Below are 21,667 nucleotides of genomic sequence, written 5' to 3'. Positions count from 1 at the left end.
CAAACGTGGTATTTACTAAAAGTTCATAATGTGCCCAAGGACCAAGGTATGAGTGGGGGCCATTGCTCTTTAAAGTTGTGCAGATCTGTTAACTCTTTTAATATGTGCCAGCCAAATTAAACTCTTAATGCTGTTTATCTCACAACACATGCAACTAATCATCTCAACCTCAATCTTCCAGCCAGACACACACAAATACACACATATTTACACATATAGATACATTCACACATGGGACTGGACTGTCAGTGCAGACATGGAGAGAGAAAGAAAGCATCTGCATGGTTTAGAGACAGTTAACCTGAGAAATTGTAAAAAAAAATAAAACAAAATAAAATAAAAAATCTGATCTGAGATCAGTTTGTGACTTTTTGTAATTATACAGTTAAATGAACAGTGATCAGCTGACCCTAAATCAGAAGTGGTGCTCTGAGGCACGACACATGCTATATGAGCCATGGTATCATATGTTGTAGGAAAAATATTGTTGTTCTATAAACAAGCCTGCAACACTAAAGAAAAACTGACAGAAGCTCCACCTTGGCAATGATGCCAAAGCCCATATATTTTATCCCCTTCTTGTGACGTCAGCACTCATAAGAACAACACTTCAGCTATTTAAACCACTTTTGGGATGAAAAGTATGCTTAAGTACTGAGTGATGTACTTAAAAATACTTGAGTATTTATGTCAGCAATCGAAAGATGACATTTTATGAATTAAATGGCATTGTATAGACATAAGGCCCTTATACTAAAATGATGGACATGTATAACATGGCTATAACACAGCCTTAAAATGATTACAAATGATGTTTAGGAATTAAATTCCATTGTACTGGTATAAGGCCCTTATATTGAAGTGATGGACATTTATAACACTGTTATGACACAGTATTCAAATCATGATAAAAGATGTTCTATTAAGTAAATTCCATTGTATTGATATAAGCTCTTATACTAAAGTGATATATATATATTTATAACATTGTTATAACAGTATTCAAATGATGACTTTTTTATAACTGCCATTGGACTGACACAAGGCCCTTATACTAAAGTGATTTTAACACTGTTATAACACAGCACTCTAACAATGACAAAAGCTGTTTTATGAAGTGAATTCCATTGAATTGACATAAGGCCCTTCTACTAAAAAGATGGATATTTATAACACTATTACAACAGTATTAAAACTGTAACAAAAGATGTTTTATTAGGTAAATGCCACTGTACTGTCATAAGGTCCTTGCACTAAAGTGATGGACATTTATAACACTATTATAACAGTATTAAAACAATAACAAAAGATGTTTTATGAAGTAAATGCCACTGTACTGTCATGAGGTCCTTGCACTAAAGTGATGGGCATTTATAACACTGTTATAACACAGTATTAAAACAATGACATAAGATGTTAAAATAAATGGCATTGTATTGACATATGATCCATATACTAAAGTGGAACATTTATAACACATTTGAAGTATCATTCCCAAGTAATACATTTATAAGACAGACATAAGAACAATGCATATTAGTTCTAGATTTTAATGCCTCATTTTTTACACATATCTCACACCTCGGAAATACTGACATTTGTTGTACCTAAATACTCAAATATCACTTTGTACATATAGTGTTCTATATTTCTGCTTGTGCTATAAGGTCCCTGTGTTGGTAACCTTTGAATAAAGTGTGATCAGATGTGTTTTTCGCAATATTTTGGAGAATAAAATGATCAAGACAAATTTTTAATAGGCAGTGTAAACATCTGACTCCTGAAACTAATCATTTTCTGCTCAAAGCGCTGAATACTTGTCTGAGACTGTTCACTGTCTTACAGAAGCATGTTTAATAAGCTGACTGTATTATACTTCATGCTGACTGTGGTGCACGGGTTCAAATAAAAACAGATGCTGCAGCCATAACCCTGTAGTGGGAGTGTGAGGTGTTGGAGCTCCTGGTAAAGAGCCAGAAACAGGCCCTATCTGCAGTGCAGAGGGGGCTGGAAATCCACAAGCGCCTTGGGGGCCATTACCACGCCCGTAAAAAGTGCCATTTACAGAGGCAGGAGTCAGCAGAATCACTCCAAATCTGATGCAGAAAAGAGACAGAACTCTCCTCCATCAATACCTTGAAGGCTCTGAGATGGGTTTCCAGAGTTTGGTGACTTCAAAGGCAGAAAAACACTGAATTCATCAAAAATGTCTTATTTGTGTAGAACTCATGAAGGATATATATATCTCTAGTGTTAAAAGTGCCTCTGTTTTATAGTGTTACATTTTTCATGAGTTGATTTTACTGGGAAATCTTACTAGGCTTACATAATCAGAGCGCTCAGAACACTTTTGAAGAAGTGGCTGCAGTAGAAATGCAACAGCTACAGGCTTTACACATTTTTCCTCCTACCCCAAATGTAGATGATCATCTCAAGACTTGTTTGGTGTCTGAAGTTTGCTACCTTAGTTTTGCACTGGAGCTACACGGCTAAAGTAGATAACGTAACCAAGGCTTCCGGCCACTGGTAGCATCATGCAAGAAGCACTCCTAAATCATAGCACGCCTGCCTTAAACTACACTCGTACAAAAGATGGTTCTTCAAGGGTTCTTTAGTAAAGAAAATGGTTCTAAATAAAACCATGAGCACTCAAGGACCCCTTTGCATGACTGAAAGGTTCTTTGCATCACAAAATGATTCTTCAGATTGTTGGAGAATGTGTTGTATATGGTTGTATATAGAACCTTTTTGAAAAGGGTTCTTCTATTGTTGCAATGTAAAGCTTGCTACAATAGAAGGACCCTATTAGTGCCATTGAGAACCCTTTTAAAAAAAAGGTTCTATATTGCTGCTGTCGGAACAAAACCTCATATCTCCAAAATGGTAACTTTACAGGAGAAGGAAAAAACATACTTTACTTTTAATGTAAACCAATGGAACCAGACTTTTTTCCAAGTCATTTTGGGCCGTTTGTTTTGGGCCAATCATCATGAAATTCACATACAATGTAAAGGACAACAGGTATTTTCAAATTATGTCAAAAACTGAAAAATGTCACAAATGGAGATGCAAGGTTTTGTTCTGACAGCAGCGATATAGAACCATATACAATACAATCTCCAACACTTTCACCATGCAAAGAACCCTTTAATCATGCAAAGGGTTCTTTGAGTGTTCTTGGTTCTATAGAGAACCATCTTCTTTACTAAAAAACTTGAAGAACCATCATTTTTAAGTGTGTATGTTGAGTTATCTCAATAGATATTTATGATTATGTGGATTCTGACACTGTATGATATACTGTTTCTTCAAAAAATGCACAAACGTACAGACAAAATTCAGGCTATTAAAATGGCTGCTATTTCTGTTACAATAGACCACACATCTAGGACAACTTCTTAAACTTCTGGTGCTGGATTGCAGTGAAACAAGGGTACATCCCCCTCTAAAACCTTCTCCAAGTCCCCTATTCTGTGCTCTTTTAAAGTCTGATATAACAAAAATAGTTGACGCCGTCACAAGTCGATGTGAGATCTCTAAATGTTAATGTTGACACTGAAAAAAAGGTGGCACAGCCTAAATGTTTATTCCACTGTAGCATAACTACATCACTGCATTTAGCCTGGCAACCAGGTGTTTAAGTCAGCGTTTAGTAAGGGTACAAAATAAAACAGCCAATGAGAGGTAGGCAGCTCAGTGCCTTCTCACTCAGTTACTACTATTACTTTCCTACAAAGCACAAGTGCCTTAACATGAAACAGATATGATTGAGAAGTCTGAATTAACTTAGTGCAGCATGTTTAGCCACACTGCCACAAACAACTTGTTGTTTTTTGGTTTTTTTGGATTGTAACCCAATTATCTCCCCAATTTAGTCATCGGCAATTCCACCCGCTAGTTAGGCCTCCCCCAATCACACGATGCTATCAACGCTAGGAGGGCGAAGGCTAACACAGGCTTTCTCCAATTCCTGTGAACCCAGCCACCACATCTTTTCGAACTGCCGCTCATGCAATGTCATTGGACAGCTGAATGCGCTCGGACAAAAAGCGCCAACCACCAGATCTGTTACGTCAGCCAACAGATGCCTGACTAGCATCGCGTTAGGTGGTGGGGGGAGAGGGAGGGGCCATCCAGAAAAAGCGAGGCCAATTGTGCTCTCTTGGACTCCCGGCTATGGATGGCTGTAACATCACCAGGGATCGAACTCGCGATCTCCTGATGATAGGGCCAACGCTTAGACGGTTGCACCACTCGGGAGCCCCAGCGACAACTTTTAACACGAGTTAAGTCATAAGTACACTGAACTTCTTTTTGAAGTGTTCGAAGTACACATTAACTTTGGCAGTGTGAACTAGTTCCATTACAATGGAGTGCAATTGCTAAACAAAAGCAGCTAGACAGCGAAATGCGATTGATAGCTAATGGAACTGTTTTTCCTCGTAAGAGGTAAAAGAGGTATAAGAGGTCCTATATATATACCTATATAGATAGGTTTTATCTATCCAGGCTGATGACAGGCCTGTTTCATTGGAGAATGATGATGAGCGCAACATCACTCAGAGTTCCTCCTCCATGAAGTGTTCGATTGGTTTTGAAATTTAATGCAATTTGAAGTCTTAATACCACTCAAATTTGCCTCAAAACATCTCATGATTGTGCCCAGACATTCGTGTTATGAGATGACGCTCGGCCCAACGAGACTCACTGTGTTAGTTATGTCCATATTTTGAAAAGTGATGTATTGAATTTACTCATTCCCACATAAATAAGTTACACTATCTTAACACAATTGCCTCAAGTAAGTAAACAGAAAGGCCAAATTGTGTAGATGTAGTAGATTCATGTGGAAATGATTCACACATTTAAATCAAGTCAATTTAATGCATCACATTTTGCAGTGTATGTAGATATAAGTGTGGAAGGAAAGGTTGGACTTGCTCACAGATCTTTAGAGTTTAAGGGGTTAATATGATTTGGCGTGTGAAAACGAAGCGTGTTTTTTTCAGAGCGAGCGGTAGCTGCTGTTGTTTGGGGAGCGCAGTGGGCCACCCACAGGCTGCAGGGCGATGGGGGCGTGCTACCCGGTGTGTTTGCCATCCTAATCAGGGCGAGCCAGTGGCTGCTGCCTTTATTAAACCCAGTCTGAGGTGCCCCCACGCTGAGACTGCTCATACACACAGTCTTTCTCTCTCTCACTCACTCTCTCTCTCTCTTTCTCTCTTTCTCTCTCTTTCTCTCTCTCTCCCCTCCAGGCTACATGTCTGGAGCTAACCTTGCACAGGGGGCACACACACATGCACACGCACACACATACAGCGTTCACCATCAGGGTTTATGAGGGACCCCTGCTGCTGCATTTCAATCAGTTGCGCAGTTCTCTCTCTAGCCTGTTTTCATTTCTTCTTCTTCTTTTTTTTCTTCTTCTTCTTCTTCTTCTTCTTCTTCTTCTTCTTCTTCTCTCTCTCTCTCTCTCTCTCGGGGGGTAATGGCCCATAGTGATACACAGCCATGTCTCTTCTCTGGTTTACAGGCATAAAGGGTTAAATAGAGCTCTATAATACAATAATACAGAGGAAACAGAAAAATAGAAAAATAGGGGAAAAACATATCAAGGTTTTCCCAGAATATGAGGTTTGTTAGAGAGGGGCATAGGGGGCCAGCGGAGTCTCCTGTCTCATCAGCCTTTTATTACACAGGGTGGTAAGCTAGTGTTCATTTGGCAAGTTAGTCATATAGACAGGACATTTAGCTAATTTTGTTATAATGATTCTCTATGTGACAGATTGGAATCATATGGGCACAGTCATTTATACTCTGCAAGAACATAGGTATGGATGGCTGTAACATCACCAAGGATCGAACTCGCGATCTCCTAATGATAGGGCCAACGCTTAGACGGCTGCGCCACTCGGGAGCCCCAGCGACAACTTTTAACATGAGTTAAGTCATATGTACACTGAACTTCTTTTTGAAGTGTTACACGTTAACTTTGGCAGTGTGAACTAGTTCCATTACAATGGAGTGCAATTGCTAAACAAAAGCAGCTAGACAGAGAAATGCGATTGATAGCTAATGGAACTGTTTTTCCTCATAAGAGGTAAAAGAGGTATAAGAGGTCCTATATATATACCTATATAGATAGGTTTTATCTATCCAGGCTGATGACAGGCCTGTTTCATTGGAGAATGATGATGAGCGCAACATCACTTAGAGTTCCTCCTCCATGAGGTTTTCGATTGGTTTTGAAATTTAATGCAATTTGAAGTCTTAATACCACTCAAATTCACCTCAAAACATCTCCAGACATTCGTGTTATGAGATGACGCTCGGCCCAACGAGACTCACTGTGTTAGTTATGTCCATATTTTGAAAAGTGATGTATTGAATTTACTCATTCCCACATAAATTCACACTAAACACAGTCATTTATACTCTGCAAGAACACAGCTCCTTTCACCAGATAAGGTGTGTCAGAGTTTCCTTAGCCAGGTTTCACCCCTATTTATATGGTTGGTATTATAGGTACCACTCTGCTTGCTATGTTGTAGACTGGGGTTTGATCCCCCACCTGGGTAAGCACCCTACACCATACCAATAAGTTCTTGGGCAAGACTCCTAACAGCACATTTGCCTATCTGGTTAAAAATGATACAACTGTAAGTTACTCTGGACAAGTGCATCTGCCAAATGGCATAAATGTAAATGTGCATGATTCCTTATACTGGTTCCTCTAGTCTTGTCTCTTTCTCCATCCTAGCCTTGCTTACCTTATTAGTATTTCCAACATTTGTATGTTTTTTTCTATATTTCTGTGGTTCATTCAGTGTTCTTTAGATTTTTTTTCATCAGTTTTCTACCAGTCTGTGTTCTGATTTTGTGTTTCTCTGTTTATTAGTTTGTTTCAGTGTGAGCCTAGTTCATTGTATTGTCCTAGCTCAGTGTTTGTTTCATCTCCTGCTAGCCAATGCTCCTGTGTATCTCAATAAAGTTCAGCACTCATGCTCACATCCTCCAGCCTGGTAATCGTGACAGACGAAGAAAGCTGCATGACAGATAAACCACTATTGCACTGTGATGGCTGAGCGATATGTGAAAATCAAAAGCAGGACAATAGGATATGTGAAGATGCTCTTTGGAAAGCTTTACAGCAGAGCTTCATTCATCCATGAAATAACTACCATGAATTTTTAAGTAAATACTACAAAACTATTTGATGCTTTGTCTAGTTATAAGTGTGAGAAATTGAAACTTGGGCCCAAATCTAGTCTGTTAGAGGTTAAGGGGTTAAGAATGTATCAAGACATGTAAATCAGCCTTAAGGTTTGTGTGGCTGTTCCTAACAAAACATTCGTGAAGAAACTGGAGCCCTACATGTTCACAGAGAAAGGCCTCCACACACAGTGGAAAACAAGCTGTCTTTAGGGCATTGCAACACTGGCCTTTACAAAATGTTAATTAAATGTGCACCTACCACATTTCATTAAGTCGCATACCCAGTGCATGAAAAAATAAGTAAACTAATTTGTTTAAAAAAGTAAAAAGAAAAAAAAAAAAAAACTACAATTCACCAACTCTTAACACATGGATGTTAGAATGTTAGATGCTATAAAGCACGTTTGCCTTTGCCATATTGTTTCAGTACATTAAATTCCGTATATTTGTTATATGACATTATGTGATGTAGATGTGGACCATGAAGCTGCGTCACTGCATCTGATGTAGATTTACTATATCATAGAAATCATTGTCAGCCCTCTGTTAAAGGTGAAAAATGTAAAAAATAATTCTACATAATCAAACATTTAAGATGTAAAAAGATGAAGCATTTAGTGGCTCCACAAGCTCAAAATGTTTATATGTGTGTATTATATATAGATTCGTCCTAGCGAGAATTATTACAGAATATTAGGGGGCCTCTTTCGAGTAAATCTCCCTGTATGTATGTCTATATATATATGTATATATACATACATACAGGGAGATGCACTCGAAAGAGGTATCAGGCATAACCATATATATATATATATATATATATATATATATATATATGGTTATGCCTGATACCTGGGACGCTGTTTTACAAAATTTTGGAGGTAAGATTTTTGGTCTAAAATACATTCATGGAGGACCGATACATGCAGGGCGTGGTAAGGCAAATTAGCAAAAAAACAAAACTATTTTAACATTATCAGTAAAACATATAAAAACTGAGAAGACAAACGTAGGTTCACTGATTGTTTTGGATAGTAAATAAAATGGCTACATTTGTGAAACCCTGGTTTCTGTCACCATCATCATAACCATTATAAGGTAAAGTTGAAATCTTGTATTGTTTGTACACACTATTATTATAAATAATAATAATAATAATAATAAGAAGAAGAAGAAGAAGAAGAAGAAGAAGAAGAAGAAGAAGAAGAAGAAGAAGAATCAGTGCTTAAAAGTAGACCTGGGACACTTTTGTCATCGTTTATTTTTCAAAAGTTTTTATTTGTAAATGTACTTTGCCATATTCAGAAGTACATCATTTCAGCTTTGCTTTACCTAAAAAAATCAATAACTTTTGGTCCAACTGCACAAGAGAAAACTAAAACACTAAAACACACATGACCATTCATACCAGAGATGAAACGCTGCTCCAGAACACCTTACTTAAAATGTCATTAACATTCTGAAATTTATGGCTTTAGAAAACTTGAGTATAGAGTTGAGTTGATCTTTGAAAATATATTGTCTCTTAGTAACAAAATGTCTGTGAGAAAAACAAATATTTTAAAATCAAGTGTGAAAAATTCCAAGAGATTGGAGATTCAACACCTGCCGTACTCTGACTATCCAAAAGAAAATATCCAAAAAGCCTGGTGGAGCTTCAGTGCACTCCTGCAGTCCATACCTAAAAGACTTTGAGCTAAAAGAAGAGATGTGTGACAAAATACTGAGCTAAATAAAACACTAAATACTGACTTATAGAAAGGAAAGAGACACTGTTTGTCCCGCTAACGTGAGTATTTTTACTACCTTACTTAAGTTTTCAGTTAATTATCAGTATTATGAGGTTCAGTCAGTAAGCCTGGCCATTATTGCTGATTGTTATCATTTTCTTGACGGACGGAAAAGAATAAATGATAACTTTAGCTTGTAAAGTAACATATAAAAAAGTCCCAAGACTAATTTTAAACATTGTATATTATTTTATAATCTTATAGTAATTAAATTTTTATTAATTTATTCATAAATTGATTGATTTAGTTGTTTATCGACATAACATGGAAAATACTGGAAAATATTAATATCAGTGTTCATATTGCCCACCCTCAATGACTGGCTTGAGTTGAGTGACTCTGATGGTGCAGGAATCTGAAGCCCTTGGCATAGCGTGAGTGGTTGGGATGTTGGGCACCAAACGACAGTGAAAGCTTCCCGGCAGCGAATGTAAACAGACTTTATGGTGCATTACTGCAGCTGGGAAGTGCTGCTTCACCGCTTCCCCTCACGCCAGCAAATTAAAAGCACTCCTGATGGGTGTGATATAGGCAGCTGCTGCTGCTGGGCCTCTGACATTCTACTCTATGGAGGCCTCTTTCTCTCTCTCTCTCTCTCACTCACTCTTTCTCTCTCTCATGAATCTCTACATCCACTGGAGTTCAATGAGAAGCAGCATGACTGTGCACCCCGAGTCCTAAAATCCAGTCTCAATGCAAATACACTCTGTACCGGGAAAAAAGAAAGAGAGGGATGAAGAGAGTAAGAGTTGTGCCGAAGGTGGTGAATATCGATAAACTTCATGCAGAGAATAACACTCTGGGCCTGATGAGCACATGTGAGAGTGCACAGCACAAAATGTGGCTTGATGCGGCCACGATATGCCCTCATAATGCATCTGAAATGAACATGTGGTTTATAAAGCATGTAACTAATCAGGCAAACTGCTAATTGCACTATGCTTTTGAGACGCAGGGTTTAGAAGGCGCTGTAAAATAGTGGAGCCATCAACAAGACGAGAGAGGAACAGTATGTTCAGTGGTGAAGGGACAGCAGTATTAATAAATGAAGTTCTTTCCCACCAAAAGTTGTTATTCTGGTGAATATTTTTCAGCATAATAATTGCTCTCATTATTAAACGGTCCAAATCATGAAACACTGAATTGTCCTCACTTTTTTAATAAGAGGTTGATGTAGTATTTAAATCTAAACAAGTTTCAAAATGTAGTACTCACTCCTGAGCCAATACAGTCGATATATGGTATCTTAGCTGGAACAGCCCGTTTTTGCATTCACTGTATTTGTGATGTCACAAAAAAAAAATCACATTTGTGATGTTTTTTAAGTTTAATAAAACTAGTTAAGTTGCTTTTTACCACATGAAGTAATTTTATTAAGTAGATCTGGTGAGCCATGTTTTACAGTGTATACTGACCTTTTCAGCCTACTGCTGTTTTGCTCCGCACATTCATGCCGAAGTTATATGCAGTGTTTCAGCTGGGGCTGTTTTTTGAATGAGGAACAATACAGGGCAGCCAATCGGAATAGAGCTTATTTACATATATCGGTCTTAAAGGCGCAGTAACATAAGCTGTCTGTTTAATTCTAAGGGGTTAAGACAGGTTGTGCAATGGTCACATAAAAATTAATTATGACTGTATTAAGCGCATAAAACCACACAAACGTCATAAGTGGGCCTTGGTGGAAAACAATAAAATACATGATAAACATAGGGCTCTGTAATTTCCCAACAGCACGCATGCTTTTGAGACACTATCACTAATTTATGCCTCGTTTTAAGAAATGAAGAAAATTCCAATCAAACTGGCCACCGCTAGCTGTCCAAAGTTTAGAAAATCAAGCAGACTATATAAACACTTTTCCAATATCTCCACCTATTTTTTTGCAAAGTGAGAGAGAAATGCAGCTTTTGTGTGTGTATGTTTTTCCATTTATACAACACATTTAAGCTCTGTTGTTCTGGGGTAGAATAAATCCTATTTGTGACTGAAACTGCTGCACAAGTCTCCTTATATCTGGCCCTGAGCCAGTAAAGGTTCAATCTGTGAGTGGCTACGTGTTAGGGATATGTCTGTGACTGGAAAACGTCAGCTGATATTAATAGGTATCTGTAGATTTCCCACAAATAAAGCCCTGATAATTAGTGGCTTAACTTACAGTGCAACAATCCACGCATATGAAGAGCAGCATTCACTTCTGAGGATTGAATGGTTTCCAGCAAATGTTTGTAGACAGTGCTCTAATGACCGTCATCATCTGCTCAAAACTATCATAGCAGTACAGACTTAACTGGTGTACATAAACACAAAACATCATTGTGGTTAATATAATAGAATGTATATTATGCATCGAAACCAACTTTTTGCATGAGGATGAGTTTCTTCTATGAAGAGCACTGATGAAAAGTGAGAGGTGAAGGCAGATAGAAGGTAATTAACCTTAGATTACTATAAAAATAATAGTTCTTACGTAGAAAATCCAATTTTTTCACTTTCCCAAGATGTAGTCGATCAGCCAAAACATGCCTAGAGTCCAAATTTTACATCTTCAGTTTAAAACTGGAGCTACGAGGCTAACATTGCTAACAAACACCAGAATAGTCACCCAAATAGCCACAATCGTTTTTGTAAAAATATACATCCCCAAAACATCTCAACCCACTCACCACATCAAGATGTTCATGGAGGTAGTGCAGACTCGCCAATGTGGTTTAGAGCAGAGTATGACTTACTGCGAGCTATAAACATTAACAAAACTTCACTGCTACAGCCATTTAAATTCAGACAACACCAGGGCAGGTATTTATGAAGTAGAACTGATGTTGTATCAGATTCCTCTGTATTATGATTTCAGTATTTTCACAAATACTGATCAGCACTCTTACTCCTAAGGTGGTTTATGAATACAGACCTTGTTGTCTGAAGTGGCTGTTTGCAGTTTTGTTCATTTTTATCATTCACAGTCAGCCACACTGTGTCTTGAACCACATCAGCAAGTCCTGGATGTGGAGCGAGTGGGTTAAGAGATGTTTAGATGATGTATTTTTACAGAAATGCTTTGGGCTATTTGGGTGACTACTGAGCTCCAGTGTTTGTTTGCAATATTAGCTTTGCTGCCGAACATGTCTCGGCCAACTGACTACACCTGGGGTAAGTGGAAAATTGTGTCAATCTGATTTTTTGCCGAATCATTCCTTTAAGCCTAGGCTCAAGACTTTTCAGTAGGGAATCTCCATTGACATTCCAATTTAGTCCAAGATTAGGCTTAATCCATGTCGACCACAGCAGTGGAATAAACTGGATGTTGATTTTTTTTGGAGAGCCATGGACGCCAAATGTCTCGAGTTACAGATAAACTCTGTTTTATATAAAAAAATAAAAGCATACAGAGCATCCTGCTTCTGCTTTTCTCCACCTTAAATAAGCAATCTACACTGCTAAAGCTCTCCTCCGATAATCTGATTTTTTTTTGCTGGCACCACGGTCACCATGGCAACATTTGCATGGCTTCATGTCGCTGTTGGCCACGTACCACTATGATGTGTGAAATGACATTTTTATCAACGCAAACATGTGAATGCAGCATCAGATAAAATAGAATCAAACATTCAATACTCTAATATAAAATTACACCAGCCAATATTTTAGGTTGGAATATTTAGCCCCTTAAAATTGGTATCTGTATCTGGGGTGGACAACATGATGATATAATGCGTTACAATATCATTTTCTGAGCATATTGTGGATATTATTCGTACTTAAAGAAAACTCACAAACTGCAAATTTCATTACAAAGACAGCATAAATAGTACAGTTTAATTAGGCCTATCGTCAATCCCACCAGCATCACATCATACACATCATACACACGATATGCATTACTCACTATCAAAACCTTGAACGCATTCTAGTACTGAAATGACCAGGCTGGACTGAAACTACTGCACGCTATTACATACATACTCCCTTCACTGAATGATCATCAGGGCTACTCACTGTTTTGCCCTGATTGTGGCAAAAGTGGCTTGGACTTGCATTAAATTCATCTTTTTTAGCCTAAAGATGTAGCCCCCCTGCTGCGAATCTGATAGGAACACAAGATCCTCACAATGTTTTATTAGAAGCACGGCTCAACTCGTTAAGATAATTACTATATCATACGTCTATTCTACTGTTAATAATTAAGCCATGCTAGTCAGAGAAGAGTCTAAACAACACTGCAAACCCACAAACAGTAAACAACACCATACACCCACAATGCCGGCAATTAGAGCGATGAGAAATGCAAGCATTTACTGCTAAAGAGTAAACAACCTGCCAAGATAAATTACACCGCTACCAAAGCTCTCAATCCAAGCCTATAATATTAGAGCAACAATCAAAGCCTCTGCAAATATGAAGAGAGGGTGGTGTTTTCTGTGCTTCACAATGATTTCTTTGTTCTCTTAGGTGTTTTATTCTACAGTGTGCAAAGCCAATATGGTGAACAAACTGACAAACCAAAGATTGATTTTCAATTCAAGAAAATGTTTATTCTATTATGGTTTTTATTCTTTAATAAATGAAGTGTCTACTTAAACTGACCAACAAAACAGACGCATTTACTTCATTTGAAGGGCTGCTTGCTCTCCAGTTGCTTTAGATGCACAGAACAATGAGATGTCATATCTATTATATGCACAACAAACCGTTTATCATCTACACAACCTTTCATATTCAGAATTAATACCGCATACTGCAGTGTGCTCGGATGCTGATCTGAATAAGCAGACCGTGCTAGATGTCAGTTTAGCCTGTAGACATTTAGAGCATTTATAAAGTGTCATGAAGGATGCAAACACAAAGCTGTAAAGAGCCATTTACTAACTAATGACTGACCGCTTAACTGGGCCTGTGAGAGCCTATGCACATGTGTGTGAAAGACAAGAGTGAGAGTGCGACAATAAGTGTGTGTGCATGTACAATACTGTGCAAAAGACCAATAATATGATTAGCATAAGTAAGAAGAAAGTCAAATTAAAACAAGTGCATAAAACATAAGCTTACTACGGAGCCCCGGAGGGGACGGAGGTGAAAAAAAAATTAACTAGAGAGAACGTTTTGCAGTTTGTATGCACGTTTTCTTTTATTCGTGGTCACGATTTCTTAAATCATTCCCTCGTTTTCTCTTAATCGTCCACACGTCTTCTTTACTTTGTGAGTAGGTTTTTTTTATTTCGTAATCTCGATTTTCTAATTCGTTCTCTCGTTTTCTTTTAACCGTGGTCATGTTTTGTTTTTAACTGAATGCACATTGTTTGTGTTTTGATAACAGCTCCCTGAGACTGTCTGATGGGTTTTGATGTTTTAGATTGATGAGATAATGAACAGAGATGCTCATCAGGTCTGATTTTGATGTGGGGGGTTACAAGGAAACTGCAGCTCCTCTTCACAGCAAACAGCCCACGGTGTTTCTGCTCCCGCGTCAAGCTGCGGTGTTAGAGACCATCACACAATTACAGAAAGAAATGATCAGCATTTCAACATCCTCACATTAACATATCTATATCTAATCCATAGATCTGTTAAACTCTCTGACCATTTGACCTCATCCCACATGAATGTGTCTGTGTGTGTTTAATTTGAGTTTGTTGAAACGTCGACGCTGATCATTTCTTCCTGTAATTGTGTGATGATCTCTAACACTGCAGCTTGTCGCGGGAGCAGAAACAGCGCTAAGCGGCCGCGCTGCATCTATATCTCTGTTAAATATAATCATTAGCAAGTGAAGTTTAGTGACGATTGTGGTTGTAGTTTATTGTCTTCCTTCATTTCACCACCAAACTGCAGCTGCACTGATGAATCTGTGGGCCGTTTTCTGTGATGAGGAGCTGCAGTTTCCTCATAACGCCCCAAATCAAAATCAGACCTGATGAGCATCTCTGTCCATCATCTCATCAATCTAACACATCAAAACCTGTCAGACAGTTTTGGGGAGCTGCTAGTTACTTCTGCACAGGACAAATAACACAACCTGTATCTACTACATTTAAGAAATCGTGACCACAAATAAAAGAAAACGTGCGTATGAACTGCAAAACATTCATTCTAATTAATTCTGTTTCTTCCGGGGCTCCATAGCTTACAAAAGTGGAGTTTAAAAAAATTATTAAGGGGGGCTCCCGAGTGGCGCAACCGCTTAAGCGTTGGCCCTATCATCAGGAGATCGCGAGTTCGATCCCTGGTGATGCTACAGCCATCCGTAGCCGGGAGTCCAAGAGAGCACAATTGGCCTCGCTCTACCTGGGTGTGATGTGAGTGTATGCATTAGTGTGCGTGTGTACATCTTTTAATCAGTGTGTTCCATTACATATCACTTGTTACTTATCTCGGAATTTAATGGAAGTGCTTTAATTACTACTTCCTGGAAAAGGTACTCTCATTACTTCCACTTTATTTTTTAAACCACATACAAATCTGTAGCAACCACAAAGTACAAGGGAAAACTCAGAAACCAGTTTCAACCACAGTAAACATCATTTAAAAGGCATTTTATTATCCCTGCCTTTACTTTATCTCACCACGACACAGCCTGTTGTGCTTGATTCAAATCATGAAGGCTAATGCTGTTTAGAAATCTAACAACTATTCAGTAGAAACAGTTCAAAAACAGGTGCCTCGAAACAAAATCTTTCAAAGAAAAGGCTTACAGAGCTGATTCATAGTGAATATCAAATCCAGCCTGTTTAGGTGAGTTGTGGGTTCTTTCTTCTTCAGCAAGGGAGTCTTTATCCATCACGTTAACATTTGGATGATGAAATGCTTTGACATATTGCTCATAAAGTTTACAGCAGCTACCAGTGCTTCTCACGCTTGTGCTGCACTTCTCATATTCACAGTCATGCAGTCAGTTGACTGTTTTTACAAATGAGTGCAAATTATGTATAACAACAGTCATGGATAATCTATATAGAGGAAATGTATGTTTTAAATGCTTTGCATGTAATTAACAATATTCTGCTAAAGACATATAAGTAATGCAAGTAAGTTGTGAAGTCAGTATTTATATTGTGCTTAAAAGAATTTAAACTTTAATCTGTTACACTACACTACAAGAAAAAGTAATTACATTACTGTAACTCATTATTTTGTACCATGTTACCCCAAACACAGGATATAACTGATGGTGTAGTGCTTGTGAAAATGTGTGTGTGTCTATGTATCTAGGTGTATGTGTGTGTGTGTGTGTGCATGTGTGTGTGCATATATGCATATGGACTATGGTTGTGTGTGTGTAAGTGTTTAGGCTGTGTTTGTACATATATGTATATGTTTATGTGTATGTTTGTGTATATACGTACATGCATCTATGCTGTATGCGTGTGTGTATGTGCGTCTAGGTTGAGTATGTGTGTACATGAATCTAGACTGTGTTTGTGTGTATACGTATATGCATATAATCTGTCTGTGTGTATGTATATGCATTTAGGCTGTCTGTGTGCGTATGTGTGTGTATGTGTCTAGGCTGAGTGTGTGTGTGTGTGTGTGTGTGTGCACGTCTAATTTGTGTGTGTCTAAGCTGTGTTTGTGTGTGTGTGCATGCATCCAGGCTGTGTTTGTGGGTGTGTATGTATATGCATCTAGGCTGTGTGTGTGTGTGTGTATATGTGTGTGTGTGTGTGTGTGTGTGTGTATGCGTCTAGGTTATGTTTGTGGGTGCGTATGTATATGCATCTAGGCTGTGTGTGTGTATGCATCTAGGCTGTGTGTGTGTGTGTGTATATGTGTGTGTGTGTGTGTGTGTGTGTGTGTGTGTATGCGTCTAGGTTATGTTTGTGGGTGCGTATGTATATGCATCTAGGCTGTGTGTGTGTATGCATCTAGGCTGTGTGTGTGTATGCATCTAGGCTGAGAGTCTGCATCTGTTTGTGTGTATGTGAGTGTTTGTGTGTGTATGCATCTAGGCTGTGTGTGTGTGTGTGTATGCATCTAGGCTGAGAGTCTGCATCTGTTTGTGTGTATGTGTGTGTTTGTGTGTGTGTATGCATCTAGGCTGAGAGTCTGCATCTGTTTGTGTGTATGTGTGTGTGTGTATGCATTTAGGCTGTGTGTGTGTGTGTATGCGTCTAGGCTGTGTTTGTGGGTGCATATGTATATGCATCTAGGCAGTGTGTGTGTATGTGTGTGTGTGTGTATGTGTACGTCTGTATATATGTGCCTAGGCCAAGTGTGTGTGTGTATATGTGTCTCGGCTGTGTTTCTGTGTGTGTGTGTGTGTGCGTGTATGTCTGTATATATGTGCCTAGGCCAAGTGTGTGTGTGTATATGTGTCTCGGCTGTGTTTCTGTGTGTGTGTGTGTGTGCGTGTATGTCTGTATATATGTGCCTAGGCCGAGTGTGCGTGTGTATATGTGTCTCGGCTGTGTTTCTGTGTGTGTGTGTGTGTGCGTGTATGTCTGTATATATGTGCCTAGGCTGAGTGTGTGTGTATATGTGTCTCGGCTGTGTTTCTGTGTGTGTGTGTGTGTGTGTGTGTGTGTGTGTGTGAGTGTGTGAGTGTGTGTGCATCTAGGCTAAGACTCTGTGTCTGTATGTGTGTATGTGTGTGTGTCTACATCTACCTATGAGTGATTCAGGAGGGAGAGGACTGTAAGAACAGGCTGTGTGTGTGTGTGTATGTGTGTGTGCCTGCGGGCTGCCTCAGGCAGGCTGCTCACATCAAAGGCTTTGCTGTGTCTCTAGAGGAGCCGAGAGATCCAGCCTCAGGCCTGCCCAGGCCTTCACACACTCGCCTGAGGGGCCGCCGCCACTGCTGCAGCGCTGCCACACACTGCTAATCACAGCCAGCTCCATGCTCCGCCAAACCAGCCGCACACCACGCATCACACTCACACACACACAAAGGTAGTAGCCCAGACAGAATGAACTGAGCAGCCCAAGAACCACTGTCCTGTAATGAACCAGGACACGGAGGGTTAAAAATGAAGTGTTAACTACTAAACCATCAGCGTGTTGTGTGTTATTGAATCTGGGAATGAAGAAAGAAAATATGACCAATGCATGTGTGCCGCTATTCAGACTCTGTAAGAAGCACTCGTGTCGGTATGAATTTGTTATGGAAGCCGTATGTAACTGTGACACATCTATCCTTTGCTACCTGTAAACCGCGTAAATCAGTCTCCACAACTGAAACTCTTCACTGTTCTAGCCTGATTGTCACAAGACTTTGAGATGTCTAGACCTGACTGCTTGTCTTCCACAGCCATAAAGTGAGAGCAAAACTCCAAACCCTGATTTATGATCAAAATAAAAGCAAACTGTGCAACATGGAAGGTTTTTTTTGAGACATCTACCAAATGTTACATTGATATTTCTATTCTGCTGACAAAATATTCATGACTCATGGTCAGGAAGGTGCTTAGGTTCTGTGTTGCTTTGCAATATTTACAGAATATAGTAGTATCATCATAATATCATAGAAATAAGAAAGCATTTGGCATGTTCCATATGAGGACATTTATTTCAATACTCATGGATTTTTAATCTTTCATAAATTTTATGTATGAAAATGGTGTATTCTTTCAGACTATAATAAGCAAAGTCCAGACTATGGCAAAGCAGGACAATTTTGACTTACTGGACAATGACATAAGCTTTAGCATTTCACAGTGAGGAAAGCATGTTGTAATTTCATAATTATTACATTAAATTACCTCATATTTGTATGAGGCAATACAACATAAATCTGATCAAATATTGTTGTGCATATAGTCATTGTTTGGAGAAAAGAACCATCTTTTCAATTTTTAGCATGCTTTGTCATTTAATGACAACAAAACAAGGAGAAACAAATCAGAAGTGTAGATGATAGAATGAGAATTAAATGCAAACATCATTTAACATGTAATAAACTATGTAATTAATTATACAGTTATAACTCCAGACCTCTATGGGTTAAACAACATCCAGATTTTATTTCAACCCTCCTGATGAGCAAAATGTTTGACCACTCTATAACTCTGTATAACATGACCCTGACCACAGCTCACCTGTAAACGGCCCGTTTGTCTGACTCCAGCTGGGCCTGTGGGTCAAGGGTCACACTGACCGGAGTGGCCCCGGCTGTGGATGATGCTGAGATGTGGACCTGCTGGGCCTTCGAGTTCTGCTGCGTGGTGCCCGTCATCTGGAGGGAGAAAACAACATATATAAGCTGCAGCCTACAGCCTGAAGACACCAGTACAAGTGCAATCGCTGACTCTGCAGGTAGAAAGACGCTCACAGACTTTTCTCTTCACTTCGCCTCGGGAGAATCTCTGCCACCATCTTTAACTACAAAAGCATCAAAGGAAGTTAAACCCATCAAAACCCTGATTTAAGTCAAGGGAAGAAGTCTACAAAACTGTAGAATTCAGGCTGGTCCATATTCTGAGACGTATTTAGATTCTTCATAGTTTTCATCAAAAGAAAATAGTAATTTTACAGGAGAAGGAAAACATTTCTTAGCTTATAATGGAAGTTAATGTAAAATGATTACTGTCTAAGTGATTTTGGACCACTTCTGTTTATTCATCATATCATTTTTACACAATGGAAAAGTCAGCTGTCAGTTTCAAATTATGTAATAAAGTAAAAAATGACAAAAATGGAGATTTTGTTCTGACAATATTCTTTTAGTTAAAATGCCACATCTTATTATATATATATATATATATATATATATATATATATATATATATACACATACAATTTCAAGAATATAAAGTAAACCTAATTCTTCTAGCTACTTACAGAACAACTGCAAGCATTTTTTTTGTCTTTTGGCTGAAACTGTAATCCAAGTGATGAACATGTTTGCTTACCTCACCCTGACAGCAGCTTGGTTTGCTAGTTAGCTAAGTGTAGCTTGGCTGTTATCAGGCACACAAACCACTGATTAGGGCTGTTCGATTCCAGAAATTCTGGACTCTGAGCTCCATTAAAAGTAATGGAGTTGATTCCAAGAGTCGATTCCACTCAAAAATGAAGACACAATCCCCATTTGTACATCCACTTTTATTTTTCAATTTTTTGGCTTTTCACTTTGTTAACTTATTAGTGTGTGTTGTGCAAGGATGCATTTTCTCAGACAGGCTGTCACAACAGTGAAAGCAAAATCTCACTCCTACTTTGTGCTCAGTTGCAAGTAAACCTGAACATCACTGTGTGGAACAGAGTGCAAAGCTTGAGGTGAACTCTTGATTCCTACATTGTTAGATTCCTAGATTCCTAGATCGACTCTTTTTGGGATCGACTCCAAACCCTACCACTGATCCACGTTTGCAAGTTTTTGAAGGAGTCAGTCCTTTTTATTAAAAAAGGGTCCAACAGCCCAGTTTCAAGGTTCTGGAGATGTGCATGTCCAGACAGTTTTCAAATTGTGCAGAAGACATGAAGCATGCATAAAACAGCCCAAAGGAAAAGTCTAGGATCAGGTTCCTCCACACATTTCCCATCCTTAGGACAGTGTTTCCTAGCACAGGAAGGGCAAAACATAGGCCGGGCTACAGACTTAAACTAAGAGGCCTATATGGAAATACTATTTAGCATCTTTTCCTGGCTAGCTGCCAGACACTGGCGTCTTATCAGATTTTGCTTAAGAGAGCCTCACTTTTGAGCTTGTAAGGACATCTTTTAATACAAAAATGAGTCCATGATAGTGAACTGTCAATGCCTGAGTTATTCAAAGAACTGATCTGGCAGCAATGGTTTTATGATTATTAAAGCAACTGAAAAAGGAATTCAAATAAAAATAACAGGAAAGGAAAACCAGCATAAAAAGATTTAAAATTGGAAAAATAATCCAAGCCATTCATCCAACTCATCCAAATAACTGGTTTGTCCATCATTTTAAGAGTTTTGTTTACTGTCCCACCCTTAACATGATAAATGTTGTCCTGCCATCTATCCAAACAATGAAAACAAACCCTTAGAGATGAGTCTAGTGTCTAGACTACACTGTTAAAAAGGAGTAAAACAAAAGTTTGTAAAGTTGCCAGTACAAAACTGTTAAATAACAGTCAAAAAACTTTTTGCTTTTTATCCAGTGTTTCTTCCACTTTAGTCATGGTCCTCTAGTAAGGACTATTTCTCATAATGCTGCTAACATGTGCCTTCTTAGTAGAGCTTTTGGCTTTACATTAATAATGAAAAACAACATATTTCTGGATACACAGTCATAATAGGCCGCATTTACTGATGTTTATTGTAGAAAGGGTTGAGTTTTTGTATAACATTTCTGATAGCCCACACTTTTATGCTGTTAAATGTTTCCCTGCACTCTCAGAAAAAAGGTACGAGACTCTGGGGCAGTACCCCTCTTGTCACTGGGGTGGGACCCTCAATGGTACATCTCAGTACCTTTAGTCAGGGAACATAATTGTACCATAATCCACTGAAATTATATTTCCTAAGATCCTCTATTTTAAACAATAGATGATAAAATGATACAAATATGTACTTTTTACTTGCAAAAAACTTTTTCAAGTTACAGATTTGGACTTAAACCCACTGTTGTACCTCTGAGGGAACATTTACATTGTTTGTACCTTGATGAATGAAAAAATGTACCTGCACAGAACCTTTATTTCTAACAGTGTGCCATCTAGAGAATTGCACAATAGCTAGTATGGCACGCAGGTGCA

General features: G+C 38.6%; 1 protein-coding gene across 2 annotated transcripts in view; it reads right to left on the bottom strand.

Annotated features, from left to right (window-relative positions):
• The window catches only part of pknox2 (pbx/knotted 1 homeobox 2), a 130,179-nt gene that overhangs the window by 19,415 nt on the left and 89,097 nt on the right, over window positions 1-21,667 (bottom strand). For both annotated transcript variants that reach the window (XM_036595477.1, XM_036595478.1), the window contains exon 4: window positions 19,034-19,170. In XM_036595477.1, the coding sequence (XP_036451370.1) occupies window positions 19,034-19,170 (137 nt within the window). The remainder of the gene's footprint in view (window positions 1-19,033; window positions 19,171-21,667) is intronic.

This window comes from Colossoma macropomum, unplaced genomic scaffold, assembly GCF_904425465.1.
Source record: "Colossoma macropomum unplaced genomic scaffold, Colossoma_macropomum, whole genome shotgun sequence".
In the NCBI taxonomy this organism is placed as follows: domain Eukaryota; kingdom Metazoa; phylum Chordata; class Actinopteri; order Characiformes; family Serrasalmidae; genus Colossoma; species Colossoma macropomum.
This window is presented reverse-complemented; position numbering and strand designations above follow the sequence as displayed.